General features: G+C 50.7%; 1 protein-coding gene and 1 long non-coding RNA gene across 2 annotated transcripts in view; one reads left to right on the top strand and one right to left on the bottom strand.

Moving 5' to 3' along the window:
• LOC102450793 (uncharacterized) overlaps positions 1-21,166 on the top strand; it is a 49,356-nt gene that overhangs the window by 18,864 nt on the left and 9,326 nt on the right. The window contains exons 3-4 of the long non-coding RNA XR_001368639.3: positions 16,913-17,059; positions 18,468-18,551. This is a non-coding gene — a long non-coding RNA (uncharacterized LOC102450793). The remainder of the gene's footprint in view (positions 1-16,912; positions 17,060-18,467; positions 18,552-21,166) is intronic.
• Positions 9,804-13,847, bottom strand: NKX3-2 (NK3 homeobox 2). The gene is made up of 2 exons (XM_075930723.1): positions 13,080-13,847; positions 9,804-11,344 (listed from the first exon to the last, which is right to left on the bottom strand). Exons 1-2 carry the CDS (start codon positions 13,510-13,512, stop codon positions 10,869-10,871), a joined length of 909 nt encoding a protein of 302 aa, XP_075786838.1. The 5' UTR covers positions 13,513-13,847; the 3' UTR covers positions 9,804-10,868.

Genomic DNA, 21,166 nt, shown 5'->3' with positions numbered 1-21,166 from the left:
TAGATTATCAGAAGGGAGCCCTGTCCATCCGGCAGCGAACAGAGCAAAGCCTCCGCAGCAGATCGGTGCTGGGCCTGGAGCCGAAGGAAAGGCGAGCCATCACTCCAGGGTTTATCCTCCACACACCTTTATTGTTGCTCGCCGGGCCTGTCTAATGCTGGGGAATTGCTCCGCTTCCAGAGGCCCTTTGCTGCACGCAGGGCACCATGAGTCTTCACTTATCGCTGGGATGGGAATGGGACCCAAGCAAAACAAACCCGCGCCGAGAACCCCGTGAGCCCAGGTAATTATCGTGGGCCGCCTCCACTTAAGTCTGAACAGCCGCAGACTGGCAGGGGACACTGTGACTGCCAGTGGTACGAGCCGAGAGGTATTTCCCAGCCCGGAGCGCGGCGGCTCAGGGGTCTCGCGCGCCCATCGCTTTCTCACGCACGTGCGCAAGGGGCGCGCAGCGGGGTGAGCGCACAACAGTGCCACGCAAACTGCGCGCTGGCCTCTGGCGCCGCGGCTCAGCCTGCGGTGGCAGCAGCTCCAGGCTGGTTTCCCAGCTGCAGGCCCAGCGGGGGGAGCGAGGGGTGCGCTGGCTGCAGAGCGGCCCGCTGCAATGGCCCCATTATCCACATATGGCGGGTGGATTTGGGTGTCAAAAGGCGGCGAATTAGAAATGGTAATTGGCCGTCATTAGAGGCGAAACGTGATCTGTCACCGCAACTGGAACATGTCTGGGCGCTGGCGAAAATAATTTGAGTGATTAGCGCTCATTATGGATGTCAAGCCGCGCCCATTAAGTTGTATAAAGAAATTACCCTTGACGTGCGAAATCACACTGCGAATCGACAGGCTTGGCGGGCCGCGGGAGGGGGCGGCTTTGCTCACTGCGGAGCGGCGCTCAGCGCAGCTAAGCCCGGGCCAGCGCCAGCCCCCCAGCCCAGGCGCGGCCGGCGGTGGCCTTGCCCCTCTAGGGCTCCTACGTGCCCCTCTAGCGCTCGATCCGGCCACGCTGCAGACAGTCTGGGCAGCAGCTTTGGGTGTCCCGCCCCCTTGGGACAGGACACAGTCGCATCGCTCAGGGCCTGCGCTTGTGGGATGGGGATCACCTGGAGGGCTGGGCGGGTCCTGGACACCGCAGGACAGCTAGTACTGCAAGGAGGGAGAAAGGGCGCTGTATCCTGGCAAGCATTCGCGGGACAGGCAGCGTAGCTAACAGGGCGGGCTGCCTTGCACCTTCTTCCAGGGCGGTTTCCACACAGAGGAAGGGAAGGAGACAGACAAGGTCTCGGACCCCGACTGGCTGAGGACACGCGGGAAGCTGCCCTCTTCGGGGCACATCACCACCACCTGGTGTCTTTGACAGACCTTCATTTCCCCCTCCCCGCCCCATCGCCTGAGCTCACATCCGCTCCCCTTCCTCTGACTGGTGGCAATAAAGGTGCGTTTAGAAAATGTCACTACTTTCCCTGCGCTACAGCCAGGCACCCTTCCCCCTCACCCTCCGCCCCCACACCCATCCTCCTCATTCCTTCTGCGGGAACATATTGAAAAATGTTTGAAACTCAGTCGCCAGGATCTCCCGCTTAGTAGAAAATATGCCTGAAATAACGACAGCCATGATTGTCTCTTTTAGAAAGAGACTAACCTATTTTTTAAAGTAGAGCGAGGTGCAGTTACCATGAGATACGCTCGTTTATTTTAATCATGCAATTACTTCGGTCCGATTGCTGTATATTTCTCTCCCCTTCATTTCTCTAAATACCTCACATAGGTCGCTTGATCGCACTGCAATTAACCTGATGTTTAAGAATGTTTTGGAAACATTACAAGTATAGACGCATTCTTAATGTATAGGCCTTCAGTTCTCCTATGGATTTTCAAGCAAGATCCCACATTGAAATCAGACCAATAGCCCGAGCTTCAGTTTGTGCAATGGAAATCGATAGGATTTTTGGTTTTGGTTTGTAATGTAGAACGAGAACAAACAGGCAAAGAACACGTCCTGTTCGTTGTATGCACAAACAGCTAGACTGAGAGTTCAGATGCTAATCTCAGTGAATGGAAATGAAAATGAATGCCAAGGGATATGACACACACAAATATTAGTATTTACAATAGGCAAATCAGGGCAAGCTTTTTTTTCCATCTCGAGTTATTGGAAAATATTTATATAAAGCCGTATAAAGATCCAGCTGTTTCCACTTTGTTCTTACGTTTAATTTAGTGACTATAAATCACGCTTGATTCTATGAAATTCTGTAATAGCTAAAATGCATCTTTCTCTCTTTCATTTGCTATTACTCTGCAACCCCATAAAAAAGAAGAACCAGCCAGTTTGGGGGGGGGGGCGGGAAAGGAGGGAATCCGCGTGTATTATAGCTGCACAGATGGAAAAGTAACATACTTCTCCTTCTCTAAACGTTTTCGAAATCGAAATGAGACGATCTGACTTGGTCCGTATTTCTGTTTGCTAAAAAAACTCCAGTCAACTATCAATTCCCCCAGGGATCCGTCTAAAGGCTAATCCACAATTTCATCTGCCTGTTACGCCCCTATACAACCGTTATTTTTGCGAATTCTCTTGTGCAGCCAATGAAAAGGGAGCCTACCTCGATATTACGATTAGGAAACCAGGTAGCTTCTCCGTTAGAACATGAGCTTCCGGGCAAGTGACCATCCAACGGACAAATATTTACTTTTTAGTTTTGATTCTTTTCGTTTTCAAATCTGGGTTGTTCACCAAGAAGTCACAAATAATCGTTCTTGCCACAGCATTTCATCCCTACTTATCGGTTCTCTCCTACTACCACTATTGCAGTGGCCACCCTTAATTTTTGTTCGTCAAATTTGCATCAGGATTTTCCACCTCCTAGGGCTCCTCTCCCCAGAAGCAGGGAGCTGAAAATCAGACTTCTGTTTGCTGCTCCCGACTCCTCGCCATTGCCTGGCTCGGATTTCGGGTCCGAAGAAATCCTTGCAATTAGCGTGATTGCCATTAATTACTAATATTCTTCCTAAATTGTAAATCGCCATTTTGTTTTGCAATCAGCTGCCCATGACAAGGCTGCAGTGTACCGATCGCAGCCTCAGCCCCCTTGTTTCAAAACCAGCACCGGAGTTCTGAGCGTGTTTTCATTTCCTGGTTTGGCTCTGTAAACCTTGCCCCGATTATACCATTCCGTTAATAAATGATCGCTTTGTCTGGCCAGCGGGGCATCAAGCCGGGGCTGGCCATAGGACGTGTGGCACAGGGGTGTCCACACGGAGTCTATTACAGCCACTTACAAGCTGTAAATACAGGGGCGCTCTACAGCTGCAGGTAGCTAATTGATCGGCGTCAATTGCTATTTATTATTTTAGTCGCAGGAACAGAGAGACAGGGGAAATCTGTTGGGGATCTCCCCCCCCCCCCCCCCATCCCAAATCTGAGCTCTTCCTGCCGAAGAAGGGGAGGTATGTTCCCAGGCCCCGCACACAAGTGTATATGTAACGGCAGGAGATAAATAGGAGATAAGGAGAGTCACGCAAGAGCCCTAAAGGCAACTGGCCTCCCTGCTCCTGAATCAGATTTTCGATGAAAACCACAAACCGCGCCCGGGAGTGCAACTCTCCGTCGCCTACAACTGTGTATATGTCACTTCGCCCTGGTTTGTAAGGAGGCAGCGGCGAGGGGGTTTAAATCGTCACAAGCCTGTCTCCTGGCTGAGCAGAGGGCTTTGGGCTTAACACATTGCACCTCAGATGGGAGACCCGAGCTATTCCCAGACCAAGTACTTCCCTGCCCGGGGAAGTCAGAGGTGCTGAGCCCGGGGGAAGGAACCGGGGCTTGCCTTGGATCATTCTCCCGCTGTCCTCTGTTGCCAGGCAAGCAAGAGGCGATATTGGCGAGTTCCCAAGGAAATGGCACCCAGTCTGCCAGCCAGGCAAGGAAGGGGCTTGTATCTTCAAGGAAACCCAACTGTGGCTAAAAAATGAATATCGCTGTCCAGTCTCTGTGCTGAGATAACTGCTAGCAGAGCCCGGCCGTGGGAGGCATCATTGCAAGGCGGAAATAGGAGAGATCTTGAAATGACTGACGGTCTCTAGCCTTTGGAGGTGGGGGAAGAGATTGGGCAGGGTCTAGCTAAGTAGCCCTGATTCTGTCTGGGCAGTGAGGGGTCCTTGGGCCCCTGCAATCCGGCTTGGGAGTAGTACAACACGCGGGCCGCTGATTTCCTCCAAGCTAGGAGCAGGGAGTAGGTGCCCATGCGGACTCTGTGCCAGCCGAAATCCCTAGATCTGTTCGGACACCACCGGCTGTGCAGGACTCTCCCGTGGACTCGAATAGGCCCGAGCACAACGACCAGCCATTGGCTGGCTGCGCTCCTCTGAGTGAGCCCAGATGGTTCCAGGGGCATCCAGGGGCATACAGGGGCATACACCGCCTCCCTGCGGGCAACTGTTGGCAGACGATCGCAGCGCACAAGGCTCTGAGGGCTCTCTCTGGTAGGGGTCTGAGGCCAGCGTTGTACGCCCCGGGGGTTGCTGGGGAAGATAACGGAGCAGTGTGCGCTGCGGTCTGTGTGCCCGGCTCTCTCACCTGAAGTTAAAGGCGAGGGGGTTTTGCTTCACTGTGCCCAGGCCAGGCCAGAAACATGGGTGAAAGCAAATCGGTGGACGTTCACAGCGCATCGAATGGACACAGGGTGCTGGTGCCCAGGCGAGGAGGTGGCTGCCTACCCTTCCTGCCCCTCTCACAGCGCCCCCCCCCCCCCCGAGACCGTGTATTTGCCGTCTCCTTTTGGATTGTAACTGAGTTCGGTGCTCAGATTGCCCCCTTTCCTTGCCGGAGTGAGCCCACCGCGGTATCCTGCGCTGCGGGCCCGATCGCTCTTTGTGGGACTGGAGCGCCCCTGGCAAGCCGAGCAAGATCAGCTAGCGCAGAGCGCGGCTGCCAGTGTACTGCGCGGCGACCGCTGCTGTGGAAAACATCACACCTGTGCTGCGGGGGCTACTCATTCACTTCCAAGCTCCAGTCCAGGCCCTGGTCGAGTTGATCTTGGAGACCAGTTCCCCTCCCATGTTTCATCTCCACCACTGAGTTCGGATGAGACCCTGCTGCTGCCAGTCCCGGCTTTGAACGAGGCAGGCTGGCCGCAGCGTGTGGCCGAGAGTCCTTCCCTCCGGAATGAGCGGGTCCTGCAGTGTGTACTTTTGGTGAGCGCCTGAGAACAAGGCGCAGTTCATCTCTGTTTACTCATGCTTCTAGGTGCCTGAATGAGACCCGCTGCTAGAACTAGCGGAGGCCCCCCCCCCCGTGTTGTTTTTAAAAGTTTTACACATGCGCCCAGCTAGTACAACAGATTCCCGTGGCAAATGTAATTTAATTTTAAAAGCCCCGATAACTTGGCGGCTATTATTTCTGATGTGCAAATCAGCAGTGGAATGATAAATAGTGCTCATAATAATAACCCTTAACGTGGATACGTGCCCTTCCCTCTGCTCCGGCAGGTTGGTTCCATACCCCAGTCTGTGTCCGGAGGGTTGGCATTGATACCCAAGTGCCTTGTTACTTATAAGCTGCACGAAAACTACATCTGGGCTTTATCCCCACAACCGTTAACAATCCCCCCTTTTGCAGTGAGGGCGATGTTCAGCACGACATTTAAGCCCGTTTGCGCTCAATGCTGCAAGCGCCCAGTGACTCCTCGGTTGTGCCGATTCAACAATGTGTGACAGGGCATATTTATAATCTTTCATGCCGAGGCTGCGGATAAATGCCCCCTTCGGGAGACGCTGCAAATCGAGGTGTTTCTGGAATCCGGGAGACCCACCGCTCCTACAGTCCTCACTCCGGCAACTTTCCCATTCAAGTGAACCCGAGGCAGGACAGATTAACACAGTCTTGTAATCTGCGCTGGCGCATCTTCACTCAGCTTCGGAATGCAGATGTTGACTCCAGCGAGCCTGTGTGCGATAGCGAACGGTGATACGCTCTTTCTGGAGAGGCCGCGTTGAGTGTGCAACACAAAGGTGGTCTCCCCTCTGCAGGCTTCTCAAGGGAAGCAGGAGCCGCAGGTGAAATCAAAGTCCCCTGTTTATTGTCCCGTGCTAGCAAACACACGCGTGTGTGACCCGAGACTCCGCTGAGCTGAAACGCAAACCTGCCCCGAGTACATTGTTCCCTGCCTGCAAAAGCACTTCCCAGCCCAGCGAAACCCCCTCCGTGTGTTTAGCCGTTCGCCTGTCAATAGAGCGGCAGAGGGCACGTTACTGCCATTAACCTTTTCATCACCTTTGCTCCCAAAATTCCTTATCACAGTTCACGTGCAGCCCCCTGGAAGCATGGCAGGTGCGGTCTCTTGTCCACAAGGTTTTCCAGCGAAGCCTTAAGCACAGGCCCAATAAGCGAAGGGACAGTGCTCGGGTCAGAGTTCCAACCAAGCGGAGAACTCGGACTCAATGTGATTGAAACACAATCTCCGTTGGACGGAGAGATTTAGTTGTCAGTGTCTTTTTCTTGTCGAAGAAGAGCTGATCTCTTGCTAGCATTTTAGGCTGGCAGGTTAGATTAGCTTCTGTCATGAATGCTTCTGCATCTCTTTCTATGGGCACAGGGAAACATATCCAGTTATGCACGTGGCCATGCGCAATACAGAAATAGGGATAGAGAGAGATACGCAAAGAGAAATAAAATAATAGATTGTACACTAATTTGATTTTTCATCTCTCGAGTTGTGGCGTCTCGTTTTACTGATTACGACTGTCGTTGTCATTTAAAAACCGTTTTCTGTCAACGAGTGAAACTTTATAGATATGTAGTCACACTAATGATTGCACTATTGTATTATTGTACTATTATATTGTATTTTTTGCAAAATGTCGTGCTTTTGATATTAAATCTCAAGCAGGACACGTCTTTCGGATACACTTCATCGGGCTTTAATCACTGAAATGTTGGTGACAACAAGAAGTTTGTTTTGAAATGTAGGACTGATTTTCAGTCCTGCTCTCAATTACACCGATGTAAATCCAGAGTAACTCTATATACTTCAGTGAAGTTACGCTGGATTTATAACGGAGTTTGGCCTTTAAGGGAAAATAAAAGCCGGAACATTGTTTCCACATAGTAAAGCGTAAAATCATTACTTTAAAAACGAGGGGGGGGGGGGGGGGTGTTTGTGAATGATCAGTTTCATTTTGTTCTGGTTTAAAACACATGTACTGTTTCTCAAACAGCAGATTCAATCAAAGACAAGGGGTGGAAATGTTAGTATTTAATTATTCGATAGCTGGATGTTTAAAAAAGCCAAAACGTCACAATAAGTTCATATATACCATCCTCGGTATTATTTTACCTGTATTAAAAAGCACCATAAACTAGGTGTATTGCATACAAAGACAACCAGCATGACTCTTTATCATACAGCTCCCCAAAAATAAAGCCTTGTGTAATTGTTATGGTTGTAGAGACACACTGCATTGTCTTTTCATTTTACATTTCCCTACAACATTGTATGGATTTTAAAAAATCAGTAAAAAACACGTTAAATTATAACCAAAATAAAGTTTTAAAGTAACTCTTTCCCTTCATAACCAAATCTAATACTACAAAAAACAAACAAGAAACCCAAAACAAACAAGCAAACAAAACCTAGAAACCCAAACACATCTTTTAGTTTCTAGCATAGACTTCTTGGGCCAGATCTTCTGGTGTAAATGATCAGCACTCGTCTGACGTTAATGGCGCTCTGACCATTTACACCGTTTGAGATGGGCTGACAGCGTTAGCAGTCAACGCTGGGTGCAGGAAGAGAAAATCCTGTGCCTGCCTTCCTGCAAAAACTGAAGCCGCGAAAAGAAAATCGGAAACAAATGTTAAAGCGTGTGGCGAGAGGAACTAAGAGTTCTCGGGACCTTAAAGGTGGCAGAGAGGGGCTCCGAGTCGGAACGTGCAACCCCAGAAGTCCACGGGAGTTTTGCCTGAGAAAATACTTTAGGCCTAAGAAATTTCGTTCCCGCGACATACTCGAAATAAAACATCCCTCTTTCCAAATCGCTCCCCCGCCGGCCTCTCCTGGAGCTTTCCTTGGGGGGCGCAATATTTGTGCAGTTACCGTGAGAAATCTACAAACTAGATCTCGTGAAAAATGATATTTACAAGGAAGGACAAAACTCTCCCCGACTCCACTTGCCAAGGCAAACTACTCCCTGGGGTGACGAAAGGTACCTCCGAGCAGGGGAGCCGCTGGGGGCGAGCGGTGGATCTCCATGTCTCTCCTCCCCCCGAGGAACTCGCCGGTGGAGAATTCCAACCTTTCCCTGCCATGGGGACAGAAAAAGAGAGGCCTTCCCCGAGTATTTTCAAGGAGGAAGATAAATCTCTCGTGGGTGTGAGTATGCAGGTCTGTGTATATTCCGCGGGTGGGGCATATGCCCTAAATGGGAGCACATAAACCCAACATCAGACACTTATGTTGGAAGCCTTTGTAGAATATAATAACAATCCGGGGTGGGGTGGAAGGTTGATTAGCAATTTAGCTTTATGGATTACGAGCCAGGAGAAAGCACTGGGACTGTCCCCACACACCCAAGTCCACAGGCACGAATATATTAAGTTGCGTTCAGGTCTGTTTACAAAATCGGTTTCACTGCTTCGGTTCTTTCGAGCGAGTCTTTTTTGAGCGAATCATAATACAGGCGTCTCTCTAATCAGCCCGGACAGGGGTGAATAGGAAACGATGATGAGATCTTGGCAATAATTTCCCATTATCATGTGCCCGGCCCCGTGTCCAAGAATCTCCGCCTTTCAAAAGACCTTACTGCATGAAACAGTAAAGCCCGGCTCTCTTGCATTCGGTCCCCGACTCCAATAGGAATGTGGGTGGAATTATTACACGTAAAAACGGTTAATTTACGCTTGATACTCTGAAAACCCATGACCCTTAGCTGGAAAGCACACAGTCATCCCCACACACCACTCACGCAGCCACAAATTCTCCCCCCGCATTTTTCCCTTGTGTACAATTCCAGGGGAAATAAAACACTAGCAGAATGATGCTGCCAGCATGTTGTAGTCTGTATAATTTGTTACAGGAACTTTTAGGGGAGCCGTTCAAATGAGGGCGGCTGCCCCAAAGGGCTATTTCATTTTTATATGGGCTGTGTCGTTTAATTAAGAGCTTGAAGTTTGGAAGGCGGTTGTCCGCCTACCCGATCCAGGCTTGCAGTTTTACACGCATTGACAAATACATACACAGTAACCTTAGAACGCTACGTGAGCAGCGCGCACAGGAATGAGTCAGTGGAAAAATACAGTGGACTTGGAATAATGATTCTGTTGAAATTATTAAGTGGGCTGCCGACGGCTTGCTCAGTACAAACGCTCCCCCTCAGCCAACAATTTTGGCCTGTGTGTCTGAAGGATTCACTATGGCTAGCAAACGTAATAACAATAGAAAGCTGCCCACCCTCTTTCCTCAAGAGCTGACTGGGTTGTTAAACGAGCCAATGCACAAAAGGACATTCGGCAAAAACTGCACTTTAGTGGGTCTCGTGTAAATTCAAATTGTACTCGCAATCTCAAATACTTCCGAATTTATATATTTGAGACTTTTATAATGCGGTGCAGTCAGAATACTCCCTCTAACCAATGTAATTTAACTAGTCAAGGTATAAAACACTCGGAAAGAAAGAGATAGATTACCGTTCTGAATATATCTGGCCAAATCTATGTCAATTGCTCTGACATTCATGGTCCTCAGATTCATCCAAAATCTAAACTGTCTTCCACATAGGGAAATTAAACGTTATGGCAAAGGGACCGCCCGTGTAGGAGAGGAGAGAATTTCTAAACGAAAGATGTCCGCGCATATTTAGAATTCTACCTAAGACGTAGGAAGGACTCAACGGACAGAAGTAGGTTTTAAACTAAAGTTTATAAATTAGAGTACAGCGGAGAGCTTACAAACAAACAAACATTCACGATTCAATTAAAGTAAATAATCTAAGTTGAGTGCACAGTGCCATTAAAAGAGGAAAAAGCCACGAATTATCACAAACCCTCTTCCCTTAAGGAGAGGCTTGCTGATGGATTCAGAGAGAGAGACAAGAAAAAAAAAGAAAAGGCACTGAATGGTACTAAATTCCCCATTACGTCGATTTTTTTTAAAAAAGCCTGACTAGAAATATTCACATTGAATATAAAAAATAATAACTTTAATACAACTGGAAAGTGCTAAAAACGCGTCACGTCTCCCTCCCATTAGCCCCCACCAAGGAAAGATCGGAGGGAGAAAAGAGGTCTGGCTTATTGATACACATCTCACCCTTTTGGGATACATTTGTCCTTTGCCATGGACCATGGAGAACAGGAATAACATGGGCAACAAGAGCATGGGACATCTGAAAGAGGCTTCTTTACATTCAGCACCATACAAGGCACACACCGTTTGCAACAATGTGGGAGACCAAGGACTCCAACAAACAGAAAAACAATCTTCCTTTCAGTCCAAGGGGGAGTCTTGATCTTCTGTTCTGACCTGGGCTTCTTTTTCGTTTCTTTCACACCAGATTCGGGTCTCTATCAATCCGGTGCAACAATACAGCGAAACAACAAAGGAGTCTACACGGAGAGAGTAACCACATGGATACCATGAACTAGTTGTGCCGAATTACAAGAGTCCTCGGCTTGAAGTGGGGAGGAGGGGAGTTTACCAAAGTCACAATTTGGAAAGGGAGGAAGGGAAATTACCCAAATAACAATAATAATAAAAATAATCAAATAAAATAATAATAAATACTGTCCGGTGCATTCAGTCCTGCAGCTGGGACTCGGGGTTGCTTGGGATGGGGGAGAAGGGAGGTTGGTCAGTTTCCTGGCGGCCCGCGGGCCAGTCTCATTGAGTCCCCGCGGCTGCGGTGCAAGTGGAGAGGGCCCAGCCGGGCAGGCAGTAGTAGGGGTAGTAGTAGGAAGGCTGCAGGGAAAGCAGCGAGGGCGGCCGCAGCACCTCTCCCGGGTGATACTGTCTCTGATCGTCCCGCACCAGCACTTTCACCGCCACCTTCTTGGCGGCCGGGGCCGAGGCCAGCAGGTCCGCGGCCATCTGGCGCCTCTTGGTCTTGTAGCGGCGGTTCTGGAACCAGATCTTCACCTGGGTCTCGGTGAGCTTGAGCGAGGCGGCCAGGTCGGCGCGCTCGGGCCCCGAGAGGTAGCGCTGGTGGTTGAAGCGCCGCTCCAGCTCGAAGACCTGCGCGTGGGAAAAGGCCGCCCGCGAGCGCTTCTTCCGCGGCTTGGGGGCCGCCGGCTCCTCCTCCCCGGCCAGCAGCTTCTCGCACTTGCCGCCTCCGTCCTCCCCGTCGGGCGGGCTGCGATCTGCGGGGAGAGAACAGCCGCAGGGTCAGGGACAAGGGAGGCTGCACCAGAGCAAGTCCCCGACCCCAGCCCAGGGACGGCAGGACCAGGGGAGATCGTCCCCTCCCCTCGGGAGGTCTCCTAGGAACCGCTCTGAGGGCAGCGTAGGCCCAAGCAGGCCACGTTCCCGGGGAAGGTCACACGGCACGGTTGCACACTCCAACCCCGCCTAGCTCAGGGCAGGCTAGGGGGAGAGACTATCTGGCACTCCACCTCCCCAACCCAGTCAGGCCGTAGGCCACCCTGCACACCCCCACACCCAGCCAGGCCCAGCTCCCAAGCCACCCGGACCCCCTCCTTATCGATGCACAATTCAGACTCTGGACTGCTTGCTTCATAGTGTCTCACCATGGCAGGGGCAGTGAGAAAAGACGCAGCCAGGAAGAGGCCACACTGCGTTTCCCAGCCTAGGGATAACTTAGGGGAGGAGCGTCTGCACTCAGCTATCCGGGGAGGAGGGCACAGGGTGGCACAGCGCCTGCTGTGCTGCTCCCACCGTCCCTGGGACAGGGCTCCGAGCACATGTCCCGCACAGGTCTCTTTCCCAAGGCCTGAGCGCACGCTAGTAACCTGGGAGTACTAGTGGCCAGGCGTTTGTCTTTCGGGAGCACAGCAGAGAGCAGCAACGGCTGAGAAGCCTGGGGCGAGAGAAGGGTCTCCTTGTGCAGAGGGCAACGGGGACTCTTTCTCCTGGGGTTTTGCATGTCTCTCTTGCACTGCCCTGTTCTGCACCTCTGTCACCTGGGCTTGTCTGGCACGGAGGGGCCCCCTCCTTTGGCATCATTATTCTTTGCTGTCAGTGGTCTGGCCCCTTCTTTTTAAGACTAAGTCCCTGGGGGAAAGGCGCCTCTGATCCAAGGCCTGTGGGATTAAAAAGGCAGCTAGAAAATAGGTCACTTCTCACAATCTGCAGGGAGGCCTCCAGCCACCAGCGGGGCGCGCGACCCCAAATGCAAGGCTCGGCAGGTTTCCATTTCCTTAAAACAGCAAGTAAAACTGTGTGCTCCCTCCCCCCCATTAGCCAGTCCATAAAGGTCAAAGGCTGAGGGGAATAGCCCTGCTATGTCTGCTCTGCTTTTCTTCCCTCACATTTACTTCGGCAAAGGGATTGTCTAGGTTCTCCCAGTGCCCAGGCAGGTCAATCCCTTGGTCCGATCAGCACTTCCAGAGCACAGTGCGGGTGGCCAGCTACTGTGACTGAGCTTGCAGGGGTCCCACTCGCGCACAGGCTCAGCACCCTCTATGCTGGGCTTTCTCCGAGTCCTTCTGCACCTACCTCCCCCCAGAGAAACTGCTCTTCTGCTTCCGCTTCCTTGGGAAATGCCTGAGCTAAGCCACCCTGGGAGCTCTCTGGTGGGACCGATCGTCCTTGGCCCTTGGGGACAGGAGGCGTAAGGGAGACCGGGACCAGAGGGGGCCGATCGCACCCAGCTCCGCAGCCCACGTCATACCGGGGTATGGCCACCACCAAGAGTTGGGGACTCGAGGGCGCAGCGTTCTCTGGACCAAACACCCGAGTCCCGAGCCTCGCCAAGTGCTTGGGGTACCCGGGCAAAGCAGCAAGCCCCAGGGAGTCCCCGCTCTCCCACGCAGCTCAGCAGCCCGCACTAGGGCCGGAGGGAGGCTCTACCCTCCCTGCCACTGGAGGGCCGCGCTCGGTCCATGGCCGCCCCATCCACTCCCCACACGTCTGTACCTGAAACGCCGGCCGACATCTCGCTGTCACTGAGTCCCGGGGGCTCTTCCTCCGGATCTCTGGGCTGAGCATCCCGACCCCGACCAGGGGCCTGTCTGGAGCGGGCGCTGCTGCCGGGCGGGCCCTGCTGCACCCCGGGGCCCTCCTCCTCCGAGCGCCTCCCGCCCTCGTGCTCATCGCTGAGCGCCGAGTCAGAGTCCCAGCCCGCCGGGGCTACCATCGTCCTCCCCGCCGCCGCCGCCGGGGCCGCCCGGGGCACCGCCTTGTCCGCCGCGCCCGCCTCCGCCCGCGGGCCGAAGAGCCTCCAGCAGCAGGCGGGCGCGGTGGGGGCGGCCGGCGGCCGGCCGGCCAGGGGGTGAGCGCGCTCCTCCTTCTTGTTGAGGATGGCCTGGATGGAGAAAGGCGTCAGGGCGCTGCCGCTGCGGACAGCCATCTGCCCCGCGGCCCGGCCGGAGCGGGGGAAGAGACCCAGAAGCGAGCGCTGCCGCCGCCTGCCCCCGCACCAGACCCCGCGCGGAGCCTTCAGCTGGGAGACTCCATCGCCGCCCGCGGCTGCAGCCCCTGCTCCCCGACTTGGAGAGAGCGAGCGCCGGCGGGGAGCTGGGGTCGCTTTAACACGCCGGGGCCGGGCCGCCCGCCCATAAGCGCCTGGATGGCTGCGTGGCCTGCGGGCTGCTTCGGAGCCTCGCTCGCTGCGGCGCGGGATCCCTCGCGGCGCTGCCCTTTCCCCTGCCTCTCTCTGCGCCTTGGCTCTTTCCTGCTCCTTTTTCTCCCGGCCCCGCTGTCAGTCCTCACCTATGAGTGACAGCCCCAGCCCGCCGCCCTGCCATTGGGCAGCGCCCCGCGCAGCCTGGGAGTTGATTGGCGCGCCGCAGCTGGAAGCTGTCAGTCTTCCGACCGAGCTGGGCGAGTGGTAGGGAGTCAGACGTAGGTTGCTTAACCCTTTCCTCCCTGGGGCGGGGGCTACCGAGCCATGCAGTGGGCGCCCTTCGAGCTTCTATCCGCTACCAAGCGATCTTCTGTACCAGAACCCAACGGGGTTTAAAGAAATCTATCAGCCCTGCAACTGTTCCTTCTAACCTCGCTGAGGTTCAAAGGATCGGCCTGCTGTTCCGTTTATAATGGGATCGCTCACTTGCTGTATGAAGGTTTATTTTACCCACCCCAAACAAAGCTTCCGTTTTGTGCGAAAAACAATGTACTTTACCCGAATCGTTCTTTTTGCAGCGTTTCGGGCGCTTCCCCCAACCTCCTCGGTGCTGGTACAATTGAGAAATCGATATAGTGACCCCTTTTTAATAGATGGGTTAATTAAAAGTTGGACCAGACAATGGAAACGTAAACAGCGTTCGAAATTAGGGAACGACTGTAATGTGGCGCTTTAGGAAGAGTCTTTAACATTATTTTCTTCATACTTTGTTAGGGTCTGTATTAAACCTGCATATGCTCTTTAGCTTTCTATTGTGGGAGGGGAAAAAAACCTTTCAGACTTTTGATTGCTTGGTTTATAGGGATAATTCAAAACATCTTCAACAATTTTCTAAGATGCGGCGGCGATTTTATTATTTTGGTTATTTAAAATTTGATGGCTTTATATTAGTGGTTCTCTTAATCTAATGGGACTTTTAAAATCTTTTTTTGTTACTGCAGTTAAAACCTGGTTCTTACTTCTAACTCGCTCTTTGACGGAAAGAAAGTAACTCTCTATAGCAGGAACATCTTGGAAACTATTATTATATCAACACGCATCTTATAAATGTTACTGATTTAAAATACACAACAAATGCTTCTCGAGTTTCACATTTTATTTTCCCAAATGTAAAATATTGTTGCGCTAATAAAATATCGAATAATCCTGACTGGAGTATTAAAAAGGTAAATGAAAACTAGAATACAAGTGCTACTGCTCTGAGTTTGGGGATTGCTGATGCGGTTCAACACAATGAGAAAACTAATATCAAGAGTTTTCCTTACTAAACTGGCGTTTTTATCGTGCAATAAATACACGATTACACAGGCAGGAACAGAACCTCGCCTCTTTTATACACCTAGATAAACAGTCAGCATTTTTTTATTTTGTCGTCTGCAGCAGCGTCAGACTACAGTTGGCCAAGAAAACGATTAATTGGGAACTATTCTCGTTCAAAATATTTCCTAAAACATCGGTATTTCCGGCACACACACAAAAAAGTGCTTTGCCTTGCGGGGTAAAGGCGTCTTTGATATGACTAATGAGTGTGATTAAAGTTAGGGAACAAACAAAGCCAATTTAAATAATATTATTGGTTCTCCTTCGTCTTTTCCTTCTCCTCGTGTTTCCCATTAACTCCTGAGTAAGTTCTCAGTTCTGGCACGTAGTGACTAGGTGCATGGGTGTGCGCAATAGATACGCGAAGGGAATTAGGGTGGTGGTGGGGAGATGGAGAGTGTAACAAACATATAGGAAGTATGTGTGTGTGTGGGGGGGGGGGGAGAATAAACAGCCCAGGGCAGATGTAAGTGTCTCTGTGTGAACATGCAAAGACTCGTGGGGGCTGTGTGTGTATATAATGACTGTGCCAGGGCCTGTAGGGGTAACAGGACTATTGAGAGCTGCTGGGAGTATTTGCTTGAGTCCTAATGCGCGCGTTTATAGAGCCCCACAGGCGCCGAGAGGTTTGAGGCACACCCCGCCTAAGAGATTCAGGCACTTCGCGAGGGTGAGCGGGATTTGTGGCGGCCAGGGGGTGACAGAAGCAGTGGAGGCGCTTTCGGGGCAGGCAGCGGGCTGGGGCCGGTCTTTCCTGGCGCTTTCGGGCCCGCTTGCGGACTGGGAGCGGAGAGTGGCCGCCCGCTGGAGCGCCCAGGCCAGGCGCAGGGCATGGCTAGCGCCGCTGCTTCGATTTACATGCCTTGGAGTCCCTGGAACTCCCCGGGCTCGGCCCGCACGGGCTGGGATTGTCCTTTGCTGGGGCCGCCGCAGCCCCGGGGCCCTCTCCCAGCCCCGAGCCAGACCGTGGCGAGGAGGCCGGGCAGAGAGCGCCGCCCGGGAACAGGGCACGGGAGACAGAGCTTGCGGGGCAGCAAAGGCAGCCTGAGGCCGGGCCAGGCAGGCAGCGGAGGCAGCTCGCAGCTGCTTGGGACAATCTGGGTGGTCCGCGCTCCTCGCTGGTGGGAGCCGCAGGCGCAGGGCCGCCGCCTCTCGGCCAGGCAGCAGGTAGCAGGACACCCCAGCCCCGCAGCCGCTGCGTGTGTTTGCGGTGCCAGCCAGAGGCTCATTTATGATTTGTGAGCGCAAATACCGGCTTCGGGGCTTGGCTCCCCGCACTCAGACCTCAGCATTCAAGGGGGTTGAGGGCAACGGGTGGGAGACTGTATTGGACGGGGGGGCTAGCAGGCAGCCCTGAGTATCCCTGCCCCGCTCCTCGGCTATCCCAGAGCGACCTACTGGGCCCAGGCAAAGTAAGGAGGCGCAAAAAGTCAACCCGGTAGGCGAGAGAGAGGGGTCGCTTGTCGGTAACGCAAATTCACCGCAGCTCATCGGAAAGTCGGCGCCAGACATCGCTTTTAGGCTGACTCGCCAAAGGCCGTTGCTTCGTAAATTTCTCAGGATTCGTTACAACTAATCCCTGCTCATTATTATCAGCCCCGAGTCTTCCTTCAGCTCAGATGCCGCGCTAAGTTAAGAGCTCGCTAATTTCGTTTTTAAAAATTTACACCTTTTCAGTGGTTCAGTGAAAATCTGCCCACAAGGAAAGCGTGTTTTTTTAAGAACCCCCCCATGCTACCCAAAACCAAGCTCGTACATCTAACAATTGCTGTTTTGCTTGACAAATTGTCTTCTTGTTTTGCAGAGAGAAATTGCTTCACATAGTAACCCGAACTCAACTGTTTACAGCGGCACGACCGAATTATTCACCCAAAGACCAGGACACTAATAATTGCTCTTCGATAACAGTCGAGAAAGAGGAAAATATATAAATCTCCTCGGCAGAGGAAAGGTAAGTAATAAAGAAAGATTTATAATGGTGTTTAATTGATAGGTCAGAGTGTAACAGAGAATGTCTGGGAAATGACAATTTCCATATCTCCCTCACTTCATCAGCAAGTATTTCATAGGACTTGATTTCCCTTAGCATCAGAAAACAAATATTTTGGTTGAATTGCCATTTTATGCAACTGTCTGGAACATAACAGATATTTGTGTGTGTGTGAGTACACACACACACACACACACACACACACAATGTTTCCTCATTTCCTCCTTTGGACTTAATTTATAGGGTTCCATCTCTCTCTCCTACATCAGAAGCTTTTACACACATTTTAGGGGAAAGATCGCTTCTTTTCCCCTCTCCACAAACTTTTGTTCACTCTTTTTAGATCACATCAAGAAATATGACAAAAATGGCTTTTGGGCTGTAGATTTTGAATATTCAGGACCATAATTGTATGCTGGTCTACAACTAGAAATAGACAGTGTGCGCCATCTAGAGGCAGTTCTGTATCAGTACCTCATTTGCATAACTTAAGTAGCTCTCTGGAAAACAATCTTAATCCTGATTATTAATTAAACAGAGATGTAGTTCAGGAACATGGTAGCAGTCTAGCATGTGGCAACAAATCTGTGCTCTGAAGGACAATGCTTGTTTGGTGGCAGAGTGCTGATATATTTTTAAAGTCAGTTTTTTTAAACAAAGTGCAGAATAATTTAGATATTGAGTTTCGTGGAAACAGGTGTGAATGAATAAGGCTGACCAATGCTAGCAAAGGTAACAGGATAGGAGCCAGTGTAATTTGGTGAGTTACCGAAGTGAGTTATATCAGAGGCTTGGGAGAAAGTAGCTCTTTTTCCTTTAAAATTCCTACTAAGTAGTTTGACATGTTCTTATTTCAGATGATTGATCCTTTTTTTAAGATGGGAGCCTTTCCTTTAGGCCAGAAGAGAAAGGAGGCTAAGACTCAGAATATGGCCCACAAGCTTCCCTTGATGTTGTGGCACAGATGGGGAGACCAGGTGGGATGAGCTGGAGAATAGCCAAAGTGCAAAATGGGGCATAAGTGAGGCACAGAACGATGTGGTCAACTGTTACTCCTTTTTGTCACTTAAGCAATCCCACTAATTTTAAAAGGGCTACATGTGTAAAGTGAGCTGAGGTTATCCAGAATGTCTGCATTTGAGAAACACTAAGTAGCCTTCAATTAGACAAGGCCACATGAAAGTACCCCGAGTGGAAAGGGGAAAATTATTATAATTATTACACAGCCCTTGGCCCATTCTGAGTTGCTGCCTTAAATGTTTGTACGGTACATTTCTGTTTTACTTCGGTGGAAGCAGCCTGGGGTCCGTTATGTTAATAGATTTTCAAAATGTAAATGAACCTCTTTTATTTTAAACAAATCCTCTAGGTTCTGGAAACCCACTGAAGTTGCATCATATTAGAGCATGGGCAGGTGAAATCGGGAATGACCTGCTTGTTTTCACTATCCAAGGTAAGTAGGTGAAATGCAAAGGAAATAAATAAATACACACACAAATTGTACACATGCAGGAAAAGGCAACTAGATCATATAATCATAGATACTAGGACTGGAAGAGACCTCGAGAGGTCATCGAGTCCAGTCCCCTGCCCCCATGGCAGGACCAAATACTGTCTAGACCATCCCTGATAGACATTTATCTAACCTACTCTTAAATATCTTTAGAGATGGAGATTCCACAGCCTCCCTGGGCAATTTATTCCAGTGTTTAACTACCCTGTCAGTTAGGAACTTTTTCCTAATGTCCAACCTAACCCTCCCTTGCTGCAGTTTAAGCCCATTGCTTCTTGTTCTATCCCCAGAGGCCAAGATGAACAAGTTTTCTCCCTCCTCCTTATGACACCCTTTTAGATACCTGAAAACTGCTACCGTGTCCCCCCTCAATCTTCTCTTTTCTAAACTAAACAAACCTAATTCCTTCAGCCTTCCCTCATAGGTCATGTTCTTTAGACCTTTCATCATTCTCGTTGCTCTTCTCTGGACCCTCTCCAATTTCTCCACATCTTTCTTGAAATGCGGTGCCCAGAACTGGACACAATACTCCAATTGAGGCCTAACTAGTGCAGAGTAGAGCGGAAGAATGACTTCTCGTGTCTTGCTCATAACACACCTGTTAATGCATCCTAGAATCATATTTGCTTTTTTTGCAACAGCATCACACTGCTGACTCATAGATGTTTACATTCTCCTATTTAAAAACTTGTGTGCTGTGAGTCTCATAAATACTGTTTTAGAATAGGGCTAGATGAGCATCCTTTACATGGGAATAAACCATATAGGGACAGGAAAGCATGTGTTTCTGTGGCGTTGCTCCCTAGGGGAGGGAGGGTTTGGACACCTGGGCTTCCAGTTGGGGATTTGGTCCCTCAAACCCAGTGGTTCTCCAAGACTTATGCAGATCACAAGAGTTCCAGAGATTAGGAACACCCTCAGCAAGTGCTCATGGTTCTACACTGGCTTCCTACTGCTGCAGCCCTTTCCTTGTCCTTTTGGGAGCACAGGTACAACTGAGATGTGCTGCCACAGGTGCTCTCCCTGCAGCTGGTGCCCCATTTATGGTGGTTCCCAGGAGGAGGATAGTTTCTAAGTAATGCTGCCCAGGCATCATTAATTTGAGGTGTGATTTCCCCTAACGAGCAGCTTTCTCCCAAACACTACTCCCAATTTATTTCCTCATGACTTTACATGGTAGATTCTGAAAGAGCCTGAGGGAAAGTCTTACATGGGGCTTGGGAAAGACAAGGCCATAGAGGAAAGAGCTTGTGTTTCTGCATGGGATCCAGCGGGTGTTTATCCCCTCTGACTCTGACCAGAGGGAATAATCTAGTACAGTGTTTCTCAACCAGAGATACGCAAACCCCTAGGGGGACACACAACTCTTTTGAGGGATACATCAACCCATCTGGAGATTTGCCATGATAGGCTATATAAAAAGCACTCACAAAGTCAGTGCAAACTAAAATTTCACACTGACAATGACTTGTCCGTATGACTCTATACGCGATACACTGAAATGTAAGTACAGGATTTATATTCCAATCAATGTATTTTATAATTAATGGTAAAAATGAAAAAGTAAGCAATTTTTCAGTGATAGTGTGCTGTGATACTTTGATATGATGTATGATTTTGTAAGGAAGTAGTTTTTAAGTGAGATGAAACTTGGAGTAATTCAAGACAAATCAGAGTCCTGAAAGGGGTACAGTCACCTGGAAAGATTGAGAGCCACTCATTTAGCCCACAGTTTTATGATGACTGTACACTCCTTTAAGGCAGTGGTTTTCAAACTGTGGGTCCTGACTCAGTACTGGGGTGTGGAATATCAGGCACCACCTCTCGTTGCTGCAGGGGGACCAGGTGACCATTGAGGGGTGCTAAGGCAGGCTACCTGCCTTTCAGGTGCCGCAAACTCTGCTGCGCTGCAGAAGCAGCAGGCAGCAAGCCCAGCTCCAGGGGGGGAGGAGAAGAACACACAGGGCTCTGTGCACTGCCTCTGCCCCAAGCACTAGCTCTGCATTCCCATTGGCTGGGAACCAGATCATGCTGCTGGTTGCTACTGGGGGCAGCAAGGTCTACGGTGCTTGGGGAAAGGCAGAAAGCCTGGCTTAGCACCTCTGCTGCACTGCTGACTGGGAGCCACTCAAGGTAAGCCCCTTCTGCCCCAGCCCTGATCTCTCCCCCCAAAGCTGGAGCTCCCTTCTACATCCCAAAGCTCTCATCTGCAGCCCACACTCTAGTCAAATTATGTTGGGTCATGGGTGTAATATAACAGGTGAGGGTCAAATCTGGGTGAACTGCTTAGAACCAGAGCTACTTACAGCTCAGGACTGGGGTCCTCTTTTATAAGGCACCAAAGCAGTCACACAGAGCACTTTAGTTACCACTCTGGCCAGCCAGAAGCCTCACAAGCTGTCGTCTTAGACACTTCAGCTTTAGCTATGCCACAACCAGCACCACGCTTCCCACAGATGAGAGGTCATAAAACCAACCTCACCAACTCCAGTCAGGTTCTCCTGGTCCCAGAGGCATGGCCGGAGAGTTATATGGGCTCGTGGTGCCCATGCTCC

This window comes from Pelodiscus sinensis, chromosome 5 (genome assembly GCF_049634645.1).
Source record: "Pelodiscus sinensis isolate JC-2024 chromosome 5, ASM4963464v1, whole genome shotgun sequence".
Lineage (NCBI taxonomy): Eukaryota > Metazoa > Chordata > Testudines > Trionychidae > Pelodiscus > Pelodiscus sinensis.
This window is presented reverse-complemented; position numbering and strand designations above follow the sequence as displayed.

Coding starts and splice junctions, on each gene's coding strand:
- NKX3-2 (XM_075930723.1), bottom strand. CDS start 13,512: ATGGCTGTCCGCAGCGGCAGCGCCCTGACGCCTTTCTCCATCCAGGCC. Junction 11,345..13,079: donor GATGTCGGCCGGCGTTTCAG/GTACAGACGTGT, acceptor CTCTCCCCGCAG/ATCGCAGCCCGCCCGACGGG.